Source organism: Hippoglossus hippoglossus, chromosome 16 (assembly GCF_009819705.1).
Source record: "Hippoglossus hippoglossus isolate fHipHip1 chromosome 16, fHipHip1.pri, whole genome shotgun sequence".
NCBI lineage: Eukaryota > Metazoa > Chordata > Actinopteri > Pleuronectiformes > Pleuronectidae > Hippoglossus > Hippoglossus hippoglossus.
In genome coordinates, this window is record NC_047166.1 from 13469179 (window position 1) to 13491704 (window position 22526).

The following is a 22526-nucleotide window of genomic DNA, read 5'->3' on the forward strand; positions in this document are numbered from 1 at the left end:
AGAACTACACACAGAGTAATGAGTTAGAAGTGGATACAGGATGGCCTAAGGGGCAGACGGTTGATTCTTACGTCACTTTTTGCTGAACCACCCACATGAACTGTTACTTTGAGGACTATAATTTTGTTACCTCTGCCTCAAGTCTGGACATATTCAGTCATATTCCAGAGCGGCTGTCTAGTCATTGACAGACACCCTGACAGAGTGTTTTGTTCTTTGGAAACCACCGGAGATATCCTCAGCGTTTGTGGCAGACGGTGGTCATACCTGCTGCAAGAGCAACATGTCAAAGGAGGTGAAGCAAGAGAGTGTGTCGCTGCATCCTCTCGGTGCAGCAGCTGCCCCAGAGCCCGAGCTGTTGTGTATCTATGGGACGGGGGACCTGGGTCGCTCGCTGGGACTGCGTCTGCTCCAGTCTGGCTACAGGGTGGTGTATGGCAGCCGCAGACCACACAGCTGTGGCCCGTTGCCTCAGGGAGCTCAGGTACACAAGACATGGAGTACAACCCTCTCACTGGAATTCAGCTTTTGTTTACAGCTTGTGTTTTGATGATTGTTGTTGTAATCAATAGCTGATACTTGAGAGTGTGTGTTGCATAATGACAAGTGCATAGTCAGCTCTGGGGAAAAGCAGCTGAGCTAGAAGGTCACTGATGAAGTGTGTGTCAGCCAGCTATTCAATATTGAATGTGTTTTCATACGTAATGGCCCTGAATGACAGTAGTACTATTTGTTTGCATGTGTTTTCCAGGTGATGAGCCATGCGGCAGCGTCTCAGTCAGCTGGTCTGGTCTTTGTTTGTATTCACAGAGAACACTATGAATTCCTCGAGGCTCTCGCACCTCAGCTCAAGGGGAAGGTACCTTGTTGCACGGTCAGATGCTTTTGTGTCACACAGCAGTTGGTTAATTTCTAACTTTTAATCCACTCCGCTAATTTCATTGATCGGAAGGTGCTGGTGGACGTCAGCAACAACCTCAAGAAGAATCTATATCCGGAGGCCAATGCTGAGTACCTGCAGAGGTAAAAGGAAATCCGGCAATAATGATGACGACCTAAAACGTTAAGAACTGTTGTGGACCATGTGGTTTGAATCATGAACAGCTGGTGGAACAAGGAGCAAACGTTTCTTGTTTGTTTTCCAGGCTGATCCCTGGAGCTCATGTTGTGAAAGGTTTTAACACTTTGTCTGCCTGGGCTCTGCAGAACGGACCGACAGATGCCAACAGACAGGTACTGAGGGAGCCTGTTTCCAAACATTTTACACATTCAGCATCAGATCTGTATAAAATCACCTCCACCGAGGAGGTTATGTTCTCAATGGTGTTTGTAAGTTAGCAGGATTAAGCCAAAACTACTTGATCAATTTCCATGAAATCTTAAAAAGTGAAAGTAACAAAATGTTTTGGAGCAGCAGATCCAGATAATCGAGCAGATCAGGGAATTTTTTTTTCACTTGCTTTAACATGACGACACAAGGGGTTAGCCTTGACAGAGAATTGCAGCAAGGAGGTTATGTTTTCACCCCTGTCTGTTTGTTTGTTTATATTATATTTGATCTTTTTCACTTTCACTAACATTGAGAGTCAGGCTATTTTTCAACGTTCACTGATTTCCACTTCAAGGAGTTGTCAGCTCTCCAAAGTGTTTGCACAGTGGGGTGTCGAGCAACAAGTTCAAACTAATTGTCGCCTTCCAAGAGGAAAACATTTTTGTCCAAATTATATTATTAACTCATTTGAGGTTTTGGTCAAACCCAAATCCGAGCAAAAGAAGCCAAACCTGAGTAGACAGCCTTCTGTCTCTGCTGTGACTGCCATCTCTGATCTGTCCTTGAATCAATTAACTCCACAATCTCTCCCAGATCTGTGCTTCCTTTCACGTGCTTTGCTCTCTCTCTCTCTGGGTGCTGCAAAGCTGCGGCATATGTGGGTTTTTCTCTTTCATTTCGATCTGGTTGCGGAATCCCAGTGGACGCTAAAACCACACAGGAGTGCATTGTGTTGTGGAGGGAATATGTGTAAGTATTGGGTTGTGTTGTGGTGTTTGGACCACCATCAGCAAAATCACATATGTTGACTGAGCATTGTTATTCGTTTTTACCTGCTTTCCTCTACTCAAATTGGTTTGATCGTTGGGTGTACAAAGAAATAAACATAAATGTATAAATATGAGGTAATGAAGACAATCATCATCAGACATGTTTTAAAAACTACGGATGTTTTCATGCTGCAGGTTTACCTGTGTGGAAACAGTGCTGAGGCAAAGGAGGCAGTGGCAGAGGCAGCCACCAAATTGGGCTTCACAGTTCTGGATAGAGGGTCCCTGACTGCAGCCAGAGAACTGGAGGACTTCCCCCTGCAGCTGTTCCCTGAGTGGAGGCTGCCTCTCCAAGTGGCCGTCGGCCTCACCGCCTTCTTCTTCTTCTACGTGCTCCTCAGAGACGTCGTCTACAAGTACGTTACTGAGGGGAAAGACAACTCCTTTCGAATCATGGTGTCCCTGGCCAACAAGGTAAACACTGCATGTGTTCCTCTTGAAAATGTATCCTCGAGAAATCATTTCATATAAATCATGGTGCACATTCATGTCCTCACAATAATCTCTTTTGTTCTTAACCTTTATCTTTCAGGTGTTTCCCATTGTGTCACTCATCATGTTGGCGTTGTGCTACCTGCCTGGTGTCATCGCTGCCGTCGTTCAGCTCTACAAAGGAACCAAATACAAGTCAGACATCAGAACAGACTGAATGACTGATATTTAGTGCCTGAACACAGGTGCAAAATTTGTGATGTATTTTAAATATTGCTTCGTACAAGTTGAAGTATGTTTGTCGTTGTAGGCGTTTCCCTAACTGGCTGGATCGCTGGATGCTGTGCAGAAAACAGCTGGGATTACTGGCACTTTTCTTCGCCTTTCTACATGTGCTCTACACCCTCATCATCCCCATTAGGTACAAGTGGTTAATCTTGAATTTACTTTTAAGATTGGTTATTAATTTCAACAAATAATGTCAGCTTGGAAAAAATCTCAATTTTAACCAAACCTTCTGTTAAGTGATGAATTGACGCGATAAAATAGGAAGATATGGGCCTTTCACAGACGCTGATATGAAAACTTGCAGTCAAGAAGTGAATATATGTTCACATGATAACAGGTTGTTCAATGGTCAATGGTGGACTTGGTGGATACTGCGGTGGTTGCTATGGTGATCCAGGGGGGTAACTAGGTATTGGAGGGTTGGTAGGGTTTAATATGAGTTAGTCATCACAGAGGTAGAGCTGTCTGGATTTTCCAGATGCTATTTCTCTAAATACTTTTCAAATTTTCATTCCCAGATATTATGTGAGATTCAGGATTGGTGAAGGTATCATCTCACGGGTAAGGCAGCCACACAGGTCGAAAATAATAATGGTTGATTCATTCAAAGCATGGAAAATGTACTCATATATACTCGTGAATTCAGACAATTTTCAATAATAGTTATCTATTTCCTTCAGTACAGACACAAACGGTATTTGTTTACTGTCACTTTAAGATCAAGGAGAACCAAACGGACGAGTTTGACAACACTTCAGCCTGGCGTTCGGACTCCTACTTCTCTGTGGGGATTCTGGGATTCGCGGTTTATCTCCTGCTGGGAATAACGTCTCTGCCCTCCGTCAGCAATGCTCTCAGCTGGAGGGAGTTCAGCTTCGTACAGGTAGACACTGACATGTTTGCTTGAGTTAAATGATTCGTGGATATTTGAATGTGTGAGCTTTAGTTTTGGACCCAAATTCTACTTGAGCTGTGTAGGATACTGTGCAGCACATCAGCACTTGGCTCAGTCCCTGCATCCTGTTTACATGGTGAAACACTGGGGGTCACAACTGGAGGAATGAGACTGTGGAATTTTCTCACAACAGTTTCCAGTGGTGTGAGCCTTCTGGTCTCATGAGCAAAGTACCCAACAAGTTTTCCCTTATAGTGTCTGGGCGTGTGTGTTTACAGGAATCATTAAAGGAGACATATTACGCGTTTACATTTTCTCCTTTCCCTTTAGTGTATCATAGATTTTTTTTGTGTATGTAAAAGTTCTGCAAAGTTAAAAAGCCCAAAGCCCTGTGGTAGAGAAGGCTCCTCTGCCGCACAGACAATATTGCACCTTAAACGCCTCGTCAGTAGTGCGGGCGATACTTCCGCAGATGCAAATGTCACGATAGAAATCTGCATAATACACGTCTACATGTGCTGGAAGTGTCTGAATCACAACGGAGTGGGCTAGCTGGCCAATCAGAGCGGACTAAACTTAATTAGGAGGGTGGCCTTAAAGAGACAGGAGCTAAAACTAAGCGTTTTAGGCAGAGGCTGAAAGGTGGAGCTGCAGCAATGGAGAGGATGAGGAACGTGATGCGTTTCCTGAACATTAGAGCATGTAAACGTTTTCAAGCAAGATTATGAGAAATTAAGATAATGAACTTGATTATCTGAATAATGGTTCCTTTAAATGTTGTGTAGTCGTAACCTTTCCGCTGGTTTCCCATGACATCTTAAATGCTAACGTTTTGTTTATGTTATCTTTGGACCCTTGATCACCACACAAGTTAAGAAGCCACACGTGTGTATTCTCTCCATTTAGATTTGCACTTAAATGCTACAACCACTGAACAAAATGAAACACAGCAAAGGCACTTCTAGTCACGACGAAAAGGAAACTGAATGGCAGACGAGCACATTGCCGCTCATTTTAGTGCCAATTCTATGATATTTCATGAGCCGGCTTCTGATAAAAAGAATACAAACAAGCTCATTGGGAAATTTTAATATGGACCAGATGATTATCTCACCTCTTCACTGTGGCCTTGAAAAGCTGCAAATGACAACCAGATTGATGATTCAGTTAACAGAGACACATGCTCCTAATATTAAACAGGGTCACCTGGTATCCACTTAAAATGTGTCCTCTGGAGAAACTTCAAAGTGTGTTGTGAAATGTTGTGTGTACTATTGCACCTGTTTATGCTCCAGGCTGCTGAGGTTTCACTTAGAAACTTACAGAAAGAGGCTACTGGACCTTTATAAGACGTGTGGATACTGGCAGAAAAACTGTTTGCTATGATCTTCACATTATGTGATTTTGCCAACACCCAGCGATTCGGTGCGTCGGCTCAGATGAAACACTTTGGCATGTTGGTGATATTTTCATCGTTTCCTTGCTAAATTTTCCACTGTGATTGTTTTCACTCAGGCAGACACAAATATTTACCTTTTTTTCTCCCACTTTGACCAATCAGAATGAAATTGGACTCACTACAGGGAACAAGATCATTCATAAATGTAACTGGGTCATGTCAAGCTCCTTTTCTCATTCCACAGCCCTCCCCTTTACTCCAGCCCAAATTAGAGCAGCGCTTTAAATGTTAAGTTATTCATCAAATGTAATTTGGGGGGCATATATTATCCTTGGCCGCAGTCTTAAGGTTTTGTGTATAGAATAGATCTATCTGCCTGTAGATGTGTGGGTGCATGGACATTCACGATCTACTGCAGTATGTTCGCACCAGGTAGATGAGCATGGTTTAACATGTGTGCACATGTGTAGGTGTTTATAGCTGCTGCCAAACATGAACCGAAAATGTTCCTGAATTTTTTACAGAGAACGCAAATGTCAAAGTCAGTTGCTGCGGACATTTCTCAAACTTTTCCTGTCAGCTCTCTAGTACAATGTCTGGGTGAGCTCATGAGAGAATACAGCAGGAAAGTTTGAAGTGGCCGTGAACGTGGAACTTGAGGAACAGAAATATCTCAGGAAGAAAAACCAAGATGTCAACTTGGGAAGAACGTGATTTGAGAACTGTAAAGGCCTAAATCACTGTGCTGTCCACAGACTCTAATAAGTTTTATCCTGCCTCCTGCATGTTCTGTACTCAGGTGCCACCCCTAGCCTCAATGTTCTGGTCTTTTTTCTGTTGTGGGGTCTCCTTCTACATATGTGAAAGGCAAACTCCGGAAAATATCAGACACACACACACAGTGATTAGATCTGTGTTTTCAGAGGTGTAACTATATGAATCTGTAAATGTAAATGCATTATTTCATTTTTCTCTCCTCCAGTCAAAGCTAGGCTACCTCACGCTGTTCCTCTGTACCCTTCACACCTACCTGTATGGGTGGAACCGGTTCCTTAGACCCTACACCTACAAATGGTACACTCCTCCTGGCTACATACTCAGCCTGGTGTTGCCGTCCGTGGTGTTGGTGCTCAAGCTGTTGCTCCTGCTGCCCTGCGTGGACCGCACCCTCACCCGCATTCGACAGGGCTGGGAGAGGACAGACCTGGAGGATGACAGCAAGAAATCACTGCTCACATAGCAATGCGGACACAAAGACATTGCTCTGCACAGAAAACACAGACACAAAGACACCACAGTGACTTGCCCTGCAAAAGCTCTCTCATCAGGTTACTATAGCTTGCTGTTGTGCATGTCGTAGATCTGATACTATACATTGTTTGGCGATCTGTTGTTAACGAAGCCAAACAGACAAAACAGTCTCTCTTTATGTACTCGTGTTGGAGTTGTTCCATTTTGTTCACATAATGTGTGATACGATGGCATTGTGTGGTGTTTCATGATTCATTCCAATGCCTTGGACCTACGTATATAATCACAGACATGTCGAAGCATCTATGCCCCTCACCTTTGTTAAATTGTGTCTTTAACATGCCTTGTATACTCGTCCTTTTAGTGTAGCAACTCATTCAACATCAGCAGCAACAGCTTGACCATATCTGAGATTTATATCTGAGTTTCTCAACTACCTACAATATACAGTATACAGTGCCTTATGTTTATTGGATTATCTTTTTCTAGATTTGGTTCGCACTACAGTACCGCGAAATGTTCTTCACAATAAACTTCACTGCGACTGAGCAACGTTGTCTTGTCTCTCTTGTTCTCCTCCTGCCATGTATAAATATCTCATCCTGTCTGGAAGCTCAGTCAAACTCGGAGAGTTTTTCCCTGCTGAGTCGAGTGTGCTCTGTCTGATCCCTCTCCAGGGTTCATCCCTCTGGCTGATCTGATGCCGTTTTCCAGGAAACGTTCGCTCTGAGCTACAGGCTTGTCCCGAGTTACTACTGGGTCTCAGCACATCAGTAGAGAAGGGAGCGTGCAGGCTGCTCCATCACAGGAGTCCCCCTGCAGAGAGGACATGTTATTTGGTTGTGACAGTACAGAGCGGCCCCTGATGTTGTGCTGCAGCAAGTCATTTTTGCTGATCGTGAAGAAAACATAGACTTCAGGTAACTGGTAGTCGTTAGTGACACATCATCACCAAGGATCAACCTATAAACATTGTCAAGGAATCAACCCCCCCCCCCCCCCCCCCATGCAGTGTGTTGTCACATGAATGGATGAATTTAAAAGGAAAGGCACACAGACACATGTACACACGCTAAGGAAGGAGGAAAAGTCAACACGAGAAGCTACACGTAATAAACCAGATACCAATAAACTAGAAAGACTGACGAATAAACAAACAGTGATATTGGGTTAGTATGGAGAGATACTGGATATTTACAATGGATAGAAACAAACGTGACAAGTCTTTGAAGTTGTAGGTGTGTGTGTAGGAAGAGGTTCAAAAGGAGGAGGAGGAGAACAGGTTGGACTTTGAACTGTGCATACACTTATAAAACAACTTACAATTTGTGTATTTAAGGTATAAATTGTCATTTTTCTTGCCATGCAAATTACTGTTCATGATATTTCAATGTGAAACCTAATTACTTCCACCAAGAAGCTCATGTTTTCACTCCTGTTTCACTTCTGTTGTTTGGTTTGTTTGTTTGTTCATTACAGGATTACACAAAAAGCACTCTACCGATTTCCATGTAATTTTGTGGAGGTGTTAAACTTTGATGTGGATCAGGGGGCAGATCCAAGAATTTTTTTTCACTGTCATTAACATTGTTAGATAGGGCGTTTTTCATGAAATAATTCATGGATCTTGATAAAAACAAAAATCAGCCACATTCAGGGAATATGTTGTTTTTATTGTTTCCAATAAAATAAATGTTTTTAGGATTTACATTTCATTGATTTGACAGAGCTTAAACTGGCCCTCATTTATTTTTCAAGATTATTTGCAGAATGAAATGATGTCTGTATAAACTTGTGCGAAAAAAACAACAACAAAAAAACGACAAAACAATCGTCAAACTAAGTGTGATTCAAAAAGTCAATCAAAAGACTTGTGATCGACAGGTTTTTAGTGAACTTCCTTACAGCTCCAGGGTCTTTTTTTCATTTTTATAAATCGAGAATGATGGGTGATACGGAGCAGTGCTGACATGTACAGTAGCTGTTCATATTCCAACAATCAATAGTTCACATTTTACCTCTCTTAAAATTCTGCAGGGACTTTCCATAAAAATTGTTAGTGCAATGATTTTCACGGAACAAAGGTGCAATTATGCTCCAAAACTAAGATGTAAAATGATCTTCCCAAAAATATTTTTTTCTAATGCCTATATCTTTTATCTCGACTAATTATTTTATTTTTGCAGCCACTGCATGATTAATTCATTAATAACAGGATTTACATAAGCGTTTGATCTAAGATTTCTCTCTCTCCACACAGACCATGTGACTCTGACTGAGTCGAGAAAGGACTTTTATGTGAAAGGGCAGCATGCATTATAATTTCTCTTCAATGCCAGAAGGTCCTTTACAGATCTCCACAGAGACCACCGTAATTCTCTGCCTGGGCCCAAACCTCTGCTGAAAACGACCTGATGACCCTGATCTTCAGGGAGCCATGCTGTTTGGATTGTGAACATATCTTTTTTTTTTTGTTCTTTATCTACTTCATGTTCATCCACTGTGTCCTGTGTCCTGTGCTGTGTTCAGTGAATCCCAACAGATGCAGCTGTAATTTGATGGAGAAACTTTGATCAAAAAATATTCCCCGTCTGGATCAAACATGTGTGGACACGCTATAATTATTTTAGGCCTGGTACAGTTGAATTGCTTGATGTTTATATGTGGTATAGATTAGATAAAAGTCCAGATTTCAAAACTGATTTTGTGTGATATTAATACCATTTCATTTCCATATTGGGGGATTTGACATTAACTAGTTTTTTGTTGGAATGGTGAACGATGTCCACATGTGGGACAATATCCAGAACTTTCCTTCACGTATGATCTAAACCTCACACAACATGTGAAGAATCCTTATAACACAAGCAATCTTTAAAAAATACAACGCCCATGTGTTGTTGAGTCAAATGTGGTGTTCTGTAATATACATTTATAATGTAAATTATATAATTTAATTGTGCTAACATTTTGCCTCAGATCTTTACCTCGGTCCTGGAGGTTTTGTTTTCATGTGGATTAGTTTGTTATTTTGCAGGATTACACAAAAACTATTGGGCAGATTACTACGAACCCTGGTGGAGGGATGCGATATTGGTCTTTCCTGACCCATTAAATGTTGGTGTGGATCCAGAAATTGGTATTTCATTTTTCTCTCTCTTCCGTATTTTTTATCTCTGTATCTCTGTATCTCTATTCTAATGATATTTTTGGAAAGTTAAAGGCCTGGAAAACCACCTGATAGTTTTTTTTTACCACCAGGAGATGAAGTTCTTGTCTGTACTGCATTTAGTGTGTGTTCAGACATTGTTGGTACTGTAGATTCGGTTACACATACAACACAGTATAAGTGTAATTCTCAACCAGCAATTTTATGCCAATTATTGAATAATAAAGGTGCCGTTAACCATGTAAATGATGAACTGAGAAATATGACTATTTCGACATGAGGAGGATTATGTTGATTCAGCAGAAAGCACTGTATGTTGTTACAATACAGGAATCTGAAGACAAAAATAAAGAAGTAGATCAGGAAAAAAACATTCACGTGCTCTGAGAAATGGGGAAGTTGTGAAAGTAGAAGAGTCTTCCCTATTCACTGCATCATACTAAATCCTGAGGCTGGCTTCAAGGTAAGATCTACACAAGTAAAACTGTAAAATGATATTTAGCAGACTTGTAATAGATGTGATATTTTTAGCTTCCATTTGTCTTTGTCAGTTCGTCGTCTTCATGCCGCCTCACGTCACCCACCTCTGTCCTGTACTTTCTTTCTTTGAGTTTTCCGCGTGTTTTCAGTTTAGCCTTTTGAGTCCACTTTTTGTTCACTACACCTTTTTGTTCTGCATTCTTGGGTCCTCCTGCTGCCACTAAACACAACACTTTTGTCTTTATATAAGATGATTCTTCTGCTTGGGTTGGTGATGCTGACAGGATGTGCTGAAAGTATTGAAGGTAAAAGAAACACAACAGAGTGAATCCAAAAAGTAAAAAGCATGAACATAGAATTTTTTTTGCCTTTTATTTAGCATAACATTTTCATTACAGGCAAGGAAACATCTTAATTTACATACATGAGGTTTTAAAATGTGTACTGTATTGACAGGAGAGTTTCAACAAGGCAAAATATATTCAAATTACCATTTCGATTGAAATTACCCATTCAGTCTGAGTAAATGTGTGATTCCTTGACCAAAGTGTGAAAAACTAATGGTGCTTATTCCACTTTCCAACAAGAATTGATTCCACTCTTTGCACAAACTGACTTACTAATTACAAAATAGTGCAGAAATTCTTATTTTAATAATGATGTGGTAAGATTTGTATTTGACATCTTGAGAAGATATTTCTTCCTCATAGCTTTACATTTTAGATTTATGTTACAATTGAGCAAAAATGATAAAACAAAACCCCAAGTACATTAAACATTTTTCTCCGTCTCTCTCTTCAGATATGTCGGGTCGAATGTTCCTTTTCCCACAGCAAAGCAACACTGCTCGTGTGAAGCTGAACACAGCACAACAGGATTTAAGTGCTGTTACTCTCTGTCACAGGTAGAACTGAACATACAAAATGCATATATAAGAACTCACTGTTGAACTCACCTGATTGTAAAAAGTATTATGAATGATAATGTCGCTTTGAAATGTCCCCAGGTCCTTTACCGACCTCAACAGAGACCACGCCCTCTTCTCTCTGGCCACATCCTCCAACAGCAATGACTTCCTGATTTTTTGGGATGAAGCAAATAAGGAGATGGAGTCCCACATCAGGGATAAAAAGGCAGAATATAAAGGGTTTGACTACAGGCCGAACATGTGGCACTCCATTTGTACCACATGGGACGCTGAGTCTGGACTGGTGCAGATGTGGTTTGATGGAATACCCTCGATTAGGAGATCCACCAGCTCTGGATCCCACATCCAAGGAGCCATGATGATTATTTTAGGACAGGTATATTTTTATTGATGAGAATCATAATTCGTGGTCCTTCAGCAAATTATCTGTGTGATATTGTGTAATTTATTGTGTGTGTCTTGCTTTAACTTTCTGTATTTCTGACCTCAGGAGCAGGATTCCCACGGTGGGGGATTTGACATTAAACAGTCTTTCATCGGCATGATGTCGGACGTCCACATGTGGGACCACATCCTCTCCTCCTGCGAGATCCAGAACTACGTGAATGAAGACAAAATCACTCCAGGGAATGTGATCAACTGGAATGCACTGGACTTCCAGATTTTTAACAATGTGTTGATTGAGCAAAAATCAAAGTCATGTCACTGAACTTTTAAAACAAGACCATTAATACGTCAGAAAGACAAAAGTACATAATATTACACTTGCTGTGCTTTTATGAAAATATGTTGAGAGGAAAGGTCCAAATGTAGAATTTACAGGCAGTAAATCAGATTAAAATCTAAGTTTACTGTGTCGTTAAGAGCAAAAACATTAAAGCCGCAGGCATTCAAAATGTCAGTCTACCCCCTGCATTAAAAAAGGGAAAATTTAGCTGAAAGGCTTTTATTTAGAGTAAGAAGAAAATCCAGATCCTTTAACTTTCGGCGAAGAGGGTTCTCTGGTTGTCTAACACGACTTATCTCTTTGGCTGTACAGTAGCTTTCAATTGTAAATGTGACAGATCTAAAATTCGTTACTAACATCATTTCCTGATATGTTTTAATTTCACAGTTTTTCAATCAATGTAATCATTATTGGATCGGAGAAAAATAAAAGCAATGAATGACAACAAGTGATGTGAAAAGAGTCGCTCCTTTTGATTATCCTCCAGAGAATTATCCCTCTGCACACCAATATATTCTTCCTGCCGAACACATTCTAACACAGTCTTGGTTTTGCCTGTCCACTGTAAATAAAGATGTACGAGGCGCCACTTCCTCCCACAGAAATGAAGCCAGAATCACTCTGATACGAATGCTGCCATCTTGAGTCTCAGCTGTCAATCATGACATTTCCTCCTTTTTTTATAGCATCAAATAACAAAAAATAAACAATTGGACATACATCAGTGTGATAATAACTACCTAAAATGAACGATAAGAACAGTTTATTATATGTGTTTTTCTGATAAAGTTAGACTTTATGTTGTTGATGCCTATTGTTGGGATTATTCTACTTTAAACATGGCACCATTAAATCCTGTGCCTTTGGGCACTCAATAAATGTGTTTATTATTAATATAAAAATATGTATATTAAATAATAAATGTAATGGACATTAAAGTTACCTCGGGGCACCACCCTTCAAAGGAAGAGAGAAGATAGCCAATTTATTGATTTTAGTCTCGTGAAATTACTTACCACAAATTTGGACTCTGATTAATAATTCAATTTATAACTATAAGCAAAATTACTTCATCCGTAGTTAGGAAAGTTGAAGGATATGGAGTTCTTGACAGTGTAGAGGTTGGCAAAATTCACACTTATGCAACATTAATGACAACAGCCTGTGTCTTAAAGAAAAACTCATTATGAAATGATCAAAGTAAAAACACAGAAACTAACTAAAAGTGTACTTACTATAGGCAGATGTGTATGTGTGTAAGTGTGTTTGTGTGTGTTTTTTCAAAATGGCTGCCGGGGCCACGAAGAAGACAAAGGACCACATGGAATGGTGGGACCATGTGGCTGAGGTCACATGTGTGTGTTAAGGTTGGGGAGATGTGTGTGTGAGGTGTTGGTACCAGGTTAAAGAAAGTGGTTAGATTCATCCAAAGAAAGACCCTGAATCTGCGAGGAGCATAACATAACTAACATTAGCTTTCAAATAATTTATTACCAAAATATCCCAGCAACAAAAATCAAACTTATAAACATCACATGAATAGAATTTAACAGTCCTATGCATAGCCTAGTGTAATAAGCCCGGGTGTGTTACCAGTTCATGAAAAGGGGGGAAAGGGTCCTTTCCGATGTGCTGTTTGAAATCCTGTGAATTGGTCTTACAGGCTGGTTTGTATCTCCTGTTGTTGTTCTGCTGGCAAGACGTTGTGTCATAGCTGCTCGTGTTGAAGTCCTTAGGCAGGCTCTCACGTCACTGCCTTTTTGGAAGGTTGGAGCAGTCTGCTTCAGGCAGGCCTGCATGGAGGCTGGAAGAGCTTGGGAAGGGAGAATGTCTCCCAGGCTGGGTGAGCAGGAGAGGTACAGGTACACCTCTCCTTCAGGAGAAGTAATAAGGAAGAGAGAGATACCCACTTCTTCTTCAGGAGAAGTGGGTAGAAAGAGAGAGATCAGAGGGGGAACTGGAGATTTTTTGGCCTGGTGACCTCACAGGCCCTGAGGCACAAAGTGACCAATAGAAGCTTGGTTGTTATTTTTCAGGAGTATATAAAAGTATTGGGCAGATTACAGTGAAACCTGGTGGAGGCTTGCGATATGGGTCAGGAAAAAAACCTATTAAATGTTGGTGCAGACCCAGATCACAGGGGGGATTTAGTTAACATTTGTGAGATATGATGTTTTTTGACATTTTCCTTGACTTCTCAGATATTTAATTAATGGATCCTATTGATGTCGAGGGGACAGATATCTATGACTGTGTGTGATTAGGCAGATCCAAATATAAATCTGGAATTTTGGCATTTAAATGTGGTTTCACAAGGGGACTGTGAGGCCTTAGCGGAAGAGGAGTGACATTCTACGTTCTTATACAGTTGGTATTTTACTTTTCTCTCTCTTCCATGCTTTATATCGAAGTATCCCTGTATCTCTATTTTAATGATATTTTTGGAAAGTTAAAGGTCTGAAAAACCACCTGATAGTTTTTATATAAAAGCAGGAGAGGAAGTTCTTATTTTGCTGCAGTGACATATGTACTCCACTTAGTGTGTGTTCAGACTTTGTTGGTACTGTAGATTCTGTTACACATACAACACAATATAAGTGTAATCCTCAACCAGCAACTTTAGGCCAATTAAATGAATAATAAAGGTGCAGTTAACCATGTAAATGATGAACTGAGAACAATGACTATTTCGACATGAGGAGGATTATGTTGATTCAGCAGAAAGCACTGTATGTTGTTACAATACAGGAATCTGAAGACAAAAAATAAAGAAGTAGATCAGGAAAAAAACATTCACGTGCACTGAGAAATGGGGAAGTTGTGAAAGTAGAAGTGTCTTCCCTATTCACTGCATCATACTAAATCCTGAGGCTGGCTTCAAGGTAGGATCTACACAAGTAAAACTGTAAAATGATATTTAACAGACTTGTAATAGATGTGATATTTTTAGCTTCCATTTGTCTTTGTCAGTTCGTCGTCTTCATGCCGCCTCACGTCACCCACCTCTATCCTGCACTTTCTTTCTTTGAGTTTTCCACGTGTTTTCAGTTTAGCCTTTTGAGTCCACTTTTTGTTCACTACACCTTTTTGTTCTGCATTCTTGGGTCCTTCTGCTGCCACTAAACACAACACTTTTGTCTTTATATAAGATGATTCTTCTGCTTGGGTTGGTGATGCTGACAGGATGTGCTGAAAGTATTGAAGGTAAAAGAAACACAACAGAGTGAATCCAAAAAGTAAAAAGCATGAACATAGAATTTTTTTTGCCTTTTATTTAGCATAACATTTTCATTACAGGCAAGGAAACATCTTAATTTCCATACATGAGGTTTTAAAATGTGTACTGTATTGACAGGAGAGTTTCAACAAGGCAAGATATATTCAAATTACCATTTCACTTTTACAAGTTCGACTGAAATTACCTATTCATTCTGAGTAAATGTGTGATTCCTTGACCAATGTGTGAAAAACTATTGGTGCTTTGACCACTTTCCAACAATAACTGAATCCAAACTGACTTATTTATTACAAAATAGTGCAAAAACTCTTATTTGATAATGATGTGATAAGATTTGTATTTTACATCTGGAGAAGTAATTTCTTCCTCATAGCTGTACATATTTTTTTTTAATCATAAATCTTGAATGATGTGCAGGGGCCATATGGTAAGAAGCAAAAATTATAAAACAAAAAACCAGGTACATTAAAAAAATGTCTCCGTCTCTCTCTTCAGATTTGTCGGGTCGAATGTTCACTTTCCCACAGCAAAGCAACACTGCTCGTGTGAAGCTGAACATAGCACAACAGGAATTAAGTGCTGTTACTCTCTGTCACAGGTAGAACTGAACATACGAAATGCATATATAAGAACTCACCTGATTGTAAAAAGTATTATGAATGATAATATCACTTTGAAATGTCCCCAGGTCCTTTACCGACCTCAACAGAGACCACGCCCTCTTCTCTCTGGCCACATCCTCCAAGAGCAATGACTTCCTGATTTTTTGGGATGAAGCAAATAAGGAGATGGAGCCTATCATCAGGGATAAAAAGACAGAATATAAAGGGTTTGACTACAAGCCGAACATGTGGCACTCCATTTGTACCACATGGGACTCTAAGTCTGGACTGGTGCAGATGTGGTTTGATGGAATACCCTCGATTAAGAAGTTCAGCACCTCTGGGTCCAACATCAAAGGAACCATGATGATTATTTTAGGACAGGTAGATTTTTATTGATGAGAATCATAATTCGTGGTCCTTCAGCAAATTATCTGTGTGATATCGTGCGATTTATTGTGTGTGTCTTGCTTTAAATTTCTGTATTTCTGACCTCAGGAGCAGGATTCTCACGGTGGGGGATTTGACATTAACCAGTCTTTCGTTGGCATGATGTCGGACGTCCACATGTGGGACTACATCCTCTCCTCCTGCGAGATCCAGAACTACGTGGATGAGCACCACTTCACTCCAGGGAATGTGATCAACTGGAATGCACTGGACTTCCAGATCGTAGACAAAGTGGTGATTGAGGAAAAAATTCAGTCTTGTCACTGAACCTTTAAAACAAGTCCATTAATACGTTAGAAAGACAAAAAATTACATAATATTACACTTGCTGTGCTTTTATGTGCAATGTAAATGCATTTAGAGAAAAAGTCGAATTGTAGAATTTACAGGCAGCAAAATTAGGTGTCGTTTATCTGTTAACATGGAGGAGGCAGGGTTTATGACCAGTGGCAATTGAAACACTCTGGCTGTCATGTCGTCCAACTTTATAAACAGCCCATGGTTTTTCCCAAATCAGATTTTCTGTATCTTTCAGTCTCACTGCAACAGATTCAGACTAAAATTCTAAGGTGGTAATGTTGCTCCATTCCTGCTGGATGTGTGAGAAGGGTATTCTTTTTTAACATGTTAGTCATAACAAGTTTACATTGCAATAATATCCAGCCTGTGGGTCTGTCGCTTATTTTGAAGGTCCTCTGATCCCTATTGGCCAAAGATATATGAATTCACCTTTAAACTAGTTTTGGTATTTACATGAGCTGAATTGATCTTTGTGTGTTATTTTTCTGGACATTGAAATAAACAATATCCTTATTCAATCAGCGACTAAGACTGTTTGGTGTAAGTTTCTTTCCTTCTGTTCTTTAGTAAAACATCACACATGCTCCCACATGGACCTTTGATTGTTTATGCGAGTTGTTCTGTGCTGACAGATGCACCCAACCACTAATAGACTCTCCTATGGATTCATACTGATGTAGATGGACTAAGCAGACAATAAGGTTGGTGATTATTATAATACAGGAAAAAAATGAATTTCATTCAATGTCTTGCAAAGTGCCAATCTAATAAATTAAATAGATCTATTACTATTGTGCTCACACTAATCCTTACTGTGAACAGTCGTTCATCCAGTGAATTCATGATTTGCCATTGCAGTGACATTTGTGATACTGACACCAGACTGTATTGTGTCCGTGCAGCGTGTACTTTCCCAAGGATATTACTTTATAAACATGACACATTCAGACATGTTCAAAAGCTCCTCAGTGTTTGGATCCTAAGAGTATTAGTTTGTGCTCTGTAAGACTGCTGTACACTTTCTGTATTCTCCATCTCAGTCATCTCCCAGTGGTCTCATTTGTGACTGCTTTTAATAGTTGTTTGAGGAAGGATCAAAGTTTGTCTTTATGCCCATGAGTAAAGTTTGGTTGTGTTTAATACCTGCTGTAGCTCAACAACGAACTACTGTACGTTGCAACAATACTCAAGAGCAGGAACAGCCACATCGCTTCATAGACTGCAAAGACTGTTCCTGCAGATTTAACATGAATCTATAAGCAGTTGATAGACCTACGACACATCATTTATAACAGAGAACTCAGTATCAGACTGCAGTATTTGTGCAAGAAAAAAATAAACAATTTATCAAAACATACATGAATTAATTGGTTGTATTTTTGTTATTTGTGTGAATTCCAGCTTCCAGCCACCTCAAATACTTGCTTCCTAAACTTCCACCATAAATTAGGTTATAAAAATCACAAAAAGCTTCCTGTTTTAAGTTGATTCTCACCGGGATTGTTTATTATCTGTGTGTTATTCTGATAAAGTTAGACTTTATGTTCTTGATGCATATACCAGCTCTTGCTTGGCCCCCACGTAGTCAAACAATTAGACATAGCTGCAATGTTTTTGGATACAGCCTTTGTAAAATGAGTAACAACCTAAACATGAATGCATCTAAACTTCATGTGAACATCTTATAATTCATAACATAACTTATAATATAACTCAATATTTCATATTTACCTGAGATGAAAGTGGATTTATTTTACAGCCATATTAGTACAGATTTGTATACCACAGTTCTCCTGGTGCAATTCAATATTCAAAAATGTATTTCACAGATGAATCCTGGACAAACTCTTCATTCGCCACGGTCCATGATCTTTTTTCCTCAAACACAATTTCCACTGGTTATTTATGTTCGTATCGAGTCGACCCTTCACGGCTGGACACACGTAATCTTATTATGGGTTTCAAGGTTGTCTAGGTGTGTAAATTAAACATGAGTGGGAATGATGAAGGTAAGTTAGCTTGTTTCACAGCTTTTCCGCACGTGGATACATGTTAATTTGTTCCCAAGGCAATATTGGTATCTCATTTATACATCAGCACACACACACACACACACACACACACACACACACACACACACACACACACACACACACACACACACACACACACACACACACACACACACACTTGCACCCCAACAGCAGGAAACAGGCTAAAATTGGTAATGGGAGAATCAAACATTGCGAGGGGATGTAAGGGTTTGCAGATTGCAGATTATGTGTGTAGATAATGTTGTTAGATGCCAGATAACAGGATGTCTCTGACTAAATGTTCTGCTTTGGGCTAAAAAGAAGGAGCTGCGTACTGCTCTTGTAGCACCGGACTGTGTCGTAGCGACGGCTGCTACATCCTCTCCGGTTTCCCCCTCTGCATCGCCTCCATTATCTGATTGATTTCTGTTTTGCACATACCAACACTTGCTGTGTTTCCGCACCTGCACATAAGTTTTCCCCTCTGAATCCAAGTCACAGCTGGTCCTCGTGTGCTACCTTGTGGCACTATATTTACTCAGTGACACTACCTGCATGTACACTCTGTGTGCTAAATAAAAGAGGGACACGCGTGCAGCTAAAAATCTTGTCTCAATACAGCTCAGCTTGTCCAATTCTACTATAATGAACCTGAGAAACAATAATTATCAATCTTATTATCTCTATTTTTGTGCAGTTCTTATGAATTATTTGTGTGCGTATGCAATAGTTCTCATTTCTAGTCCACGGTCCTATAGCTGCAGGTTGTTCACATCTCCGAGCTACAACACCTGCTGGGGCTAGTCCTCTGCTAACCCCTCCCACAAGACTAACACCACACGAACACTTACATACACACATACACTGAAACAAAGATGTTGCACGTTCTCACATTTAGTCTGCACGTTTATTGATTTGTCAACTTTGTTGACAGAGAGAAATTGTTTCAGATGCACTGTTTAGTTTTGTCTAACGAGAATAGTATCCCAGTAGAGAACATACCTCTGCCAATGTACAACAGGCCCCTTCAATTTCAATCAAGCTGCACCAAATTTATCACATTCATTGATATCAGTCTCCTAAATATGTCAGATCTTTATTAAAATCAAGAAACATGAATGATTGGCTTGAAAGTTGCTGAAAATTTCCAACAATACCCTTTTTCCCAATGGTAAAGAAAGGGGAAAAAACTCCTGGATCCCCTCCTTTGTCCAGATGTGTTGGAACTTTCTTCACCCGAGTCCCAGCCCTCCACGTTTCATGGAAATCTGTCATTTCGTTTTCTATGTATTCCTGCTGACAGTCAAACAAACAAATCAACCATCAAACAAACACACTTTCTAGCATTAAACAGATCAAGAAATTTAAAAAAGTTTACTGACATGATCATATTAAGAGAAATGTGCAAAAACCCAAGCTACGTAAAAAAACTCTGGCAAAGCCCAATGCAATTTTTATACATACAGACTTCAGTCTTGTTATATATCTTGCATTTCCTTTATCCACGTGCATATTTCCCTGAGAAATCCCGGCTGAATAGACAGGGGTGAAAACAGAACCTTATATAAATATATAAAACAAAACCTTACAACTTCACAATGACATTTGCTTTGGTTAAAGACTTGCCCCCCCCTCCCTCAGACAGACTTTCCCCCCGCTGAGTTCAGTGTCTGGTCGTCTCAGTCTGATCCGTCTCCAGTGTTCATCCCTCAGGCCGATCAGATGTTGTTCACCGGGAAACAGCTCTGAGCTGCAGTCGTCCGTCCTCTGCAGAGAGGACATGATATTCTTGTTTTGACAGAGCAGAAAGGCCAATGAGGATGTTAATGACACAAGATCAATGTGCAAGCATGAATACAAAACTAAGAAAGAAAGAAATACACTCAATCAAACTAACATGACCAATACAAATGTTAATAATCTATAGAGATGCATTTCTGAAGGGAAATTAGAGTAAAAAAGGTTTAAATAAATGTGTATTCTATCACCTAAAAATGACAAATAAAATGTACCTAGTGTGTACAACTATTTATTCATTCTCTTGGGTAGTCAGAAATGGATCAGGTTACATTTGCAGGTAGATTTTTGAGACTTTTACTTTAAGTGCTGGTGGAAAACTGGGACATCTGGGCTTTCATGTGTAATTTCAAAGTAGGAATGATGTTTTTTCTCGGAACAACTCGTTACCTCTTGTACAGAACACTTAGCACCTCTGTACGGTTGCCTATGAATAAAAATAGAATTTGTGTGTGGATTTGAACAGGGATTTGTGGGTACCCAAAAGTTTGCACAAATCATTGAAAATATCATTTTTATTTTCACATAATACACATTTGTGAGCCTTCTGAGTCATGTTTTTAGGATACTTTGTTAAAAATGGCACATTTTGCTCTGTAGCTCGGCCTCACTTGGGGATGTACACGGAGGCAGAGGTACAATCAAGGCAATTTTGGGCCTCCTGACAACAAAAAGCCACAGTACTCACATTGGTCCCTCATCAAAATATCCCAGCGTCAGGCCATCAAAGTGTGGGCTGGACACATGATTCTCTATTAGTGATAACCCAGTGAGACAACCAATCTCTATTGCACCTTTACTAATATTCTATATCAGTGGAAAGCATCCTCGGCCCCTGACAGCAGTTAAACTTGCTTTCATGCACATGTTCTATAATCTCTGGCATGTTTCTGGAGCGTGATCCAACTCTCAGTCCCCTTGCAGCGTCCCTGCTTGCAGATAAGAGCTCTTCTTTGTGCATTAAATCTGTTCAATTTCGCTTCTCTTCTGCCTCATGATTTCAGCCCGTGAAGGCACCGGGGCGGCTGCGGTTCCTGCGTCAGCGTGCACGAAGCCCCGTCGCCTTTCTCTCAGAAAAAACTACAACTCCTGCTGGGATCAAAATGGGACCAAAATCTGAGGCAATCATACTTCAAAAAGTAATTATCACTTGCCAAACAGTATCAGAGACAGACACACATTTAATTCATGATTACAGTAAACGGCTTCACAGAATAGAAAAGCAGCAGGGGCCAGAGCTCGAAGAACATCTGCATTAAAGAAAAGGAAATTGGAAAAACAATGTCAGATCAATGTGATTTTTATTAAAACACTTTTCGAAAAGTTTTGACAACGTTCACGTCCAGCTTGTACTTTTAACAGCCCTAATGAGACTTCCTGGATTTTAATAGTATATGGTGGCTTGTAACTATATATATATATATATACTATATATACGTTTTATGGCTTCTTCACTTAACTTTTTATGACTTCAGATTATTCTTTTTCCTAATGTGTCTCAGTGGTATTGCTCATGAAGCAAGTGCAAATCTGAAGAATTAAGTGCAGCAGTGCTCCTGCTTATTATTGTATTCAAATGCGCACATTGTTCATCAAATGACTTAACCCAAACCCCTTTATGAATAATAGGTTGATCTTTATGGTTGCATGTGGGCTCTAGTTGTTCCATTTCCTCGGTGCTTACTGCTTTGAAAATGCTTAGTAATCGGAATCTACACTTGTAAATAACTCTAATTTAAAAAAGGAGGAAACACAGCTCAGTTCTTTACATGCAGCTGCATGCACCCACCAGGTCTCCAGGTCTGCAAAGACGAATGGCACCTTGTCGGTCATTGGTACGTGTGGCGGACGCTTAAATTCACCAGCTTTCATTAGTGTTTCATCAGTTTTACCAAGTTTTCCTCTGTAAAGGAACAGTTACATTTGCTACATGGCTCTAGTGATGCAGCGGGTTACTCGCAAACCTCCAGGGACTTTCCCGATAAATTAGGCTGCGTGATAAGAGCTGCAGAGGTTACTCCGCTCACCCTAAATACCTCTCTTTTGACATTCCTGCTGAATCAATTAAGTGGTATGTGCTCCGTGAGAACTCAGAAAAAGGCCCCTGTGGTACCCTGGCTGCTTCCTGATGTAATGGAGGGCAACTTTTACCTCAACAGCCTGGGAGACTGAGAGTTTGAGCACTGTCAAGGTTTAATCCGCCAGACAATGTGCTTGGGATGCCATTTGCCCCCTTGGTATCCGAGGCCAAGGTGCATCTGCTCCGTGCTGTGCTGAGGTAAATGCAAACCTCAGGCACTGTAGAGTTGGGCTTTCTGATCTGTACGAAAAAAACTGTATGTCAAGATTTACCATATGGGAAAAGACTTTCATTTATTTCAGGACTGGGTTTTTCTTTGAACCTGCAGTTCCCGTAATTCAGAGTTCACAGAAGACA

The 22526-nt window shown here is 40.1% G+C and overlaps 3 protein-coding genes and 2 long non-coding RNA genes across 7 annotated transcripts in view; 3 read left to right on the forward strand and 2 right to left on the reverse strand.

The window, feature by feature from the left end:
* LOC117776857 (metalloreductase STEAP4-like) lies at positions 1-6822 on the forward strand. Its single transcript, XM_034611205.1, has 10 exons — positions 1-484; positions 752-859; positions 953-1023; positions 1146-1233; positions 2236-2514; positions 2633-2727; positions 2843-2953; positions 3339-3381; positions 3539-3703; positions 6097-6822. The coding sequence occupies exons 1-10, from the start codon at positions 284-286 to the stop codon at positions 6352-6354; spliced, it is 1419 nt and encodes a 472-aa protein (XP_034467096.1). The 5' UTR covers positions 1-283; the 3' UTR covers positions 6355-6822.
* The window catches only part of LOC117776861, a 19004-nt gene continuing 174 nt past the window's right edge, over positions 3697-22526 (reverse strand). The window contains exons 2-3 of the long non-coding RNA XR_004616501.1: positions 10954-10956; positions 3697-4673 (exon numbers count right to left, since the gene is read on the reverse strand). This is a non-coding gene — a long non-coding RNA (uncharacterized LOC117776861). The remainder of the gene's footprint in view (positions 4674-10953; positions 10957-22526) is intronic.
* Positions 9908-22526, forward strand: part of LOC117776858 (female protein-like) — an 18007-nt gene continuing 5388 nt past the window's right edge. The window contains exons 1-6 of one of the 3 annotated variants that reach the window (XR_004616499.1): positions 9908-9997; positions 10265-10319; positions 10816-10918; positions 11021-11318; positions 11433-11649; positions 16230-16361. Coding sequence is in view for 2 of the 3 variants with exons in the window: in XM_034611207.1 (XP_034467098.1) it covers positions 10265-10319; positions 10816-10918; positions 11021-11318; positions 11433-11649; positions 16230-16234 (678 nt within the window). In the remaining variant the exon portion in view is untranslated. Of the gene's footprint in view, positions 9998-10264; positions 10320-10815; positions 10919-11020; positions 11319-11432; positions 12297-16229; positions 16366-22526 lie in introns of those variants that run through there. The other 2 variants (XM_034611207.1, XM_034611208.1) reach the window with 2 other exon arrangements.
* LOC117776859 (female protein-like) lies at positions 14819-16346 on the forward strand. Its single transcript, XM_034611209.1, has 4 exons — positions 14819-14873; positions 15403-15505; positions 15596-15893; positions 16008-16346. The coding sequence occupies exons 1-4, from the start codon at positions 14819-14821 to the stop codon at positions 16224-16226; spliced, it is 675 nt and encodes a 224-aa protein (XP_034467100.1). The 3' UTR covers positions 16227-16346.
* On the reverse strand, positions 16468-16863 carry LOC117776860. Its single transcript, XR_004616500.1, has 2 exons — positions 16584-16863; positions 16468-16540 (listed from the first exon to the last, which is right to left on the reverse strand). It is a non-coding gene; the product is annotated as an uncharacterized LOC117776860 (long non-coding RNA).

Bases quoted from the DNA above. Each gene is read 5' to 3' on its own strand.
- LOC117776857 (XM_034611205.1), top strand. From the start codon at position 284: ATGTCAAAGGAGGTGAAGCAAGAGAGTGTGTCGCTGCATCCTCTCGGT. The intron at 2,515-2,632 runs GTAAACACTGCA...TTTATCTTTCAG, and splicing joins TGGTGTCCCTGGCCAACAAG to GTGTTTCCCATTGTGTCACT. The intron at 2,954-3,338 runs GTACAAGTGGTT...TTTCATTCCCAG, and splicing joins ACCCTCATCATCCCCATTAG to ATATTATGTGAGATTCAGGA.
- LOC117776859 (XM_034611209.1), top strand. From the start codon at position 14,819: ATGATTCTTCTGCTTGGGTTGGTGATGCTGACAGGATGTGCTGAAAGT. The intron at 14,874-15,402 runs GTAAAAGAAACA...CTCTCTCTTCAG, and splicing joins ATGTGCTGAAAGTATTGAAG to ATTTGTCGGGTCGAATGTTC. The intron at 15,506-15,595 runs GTAGAACTGAAC...AAATGTCCCCAG, and splicing joins GCTGTTACTCTCTGTCACAG to GTCCTTTACCGACCTCAACA.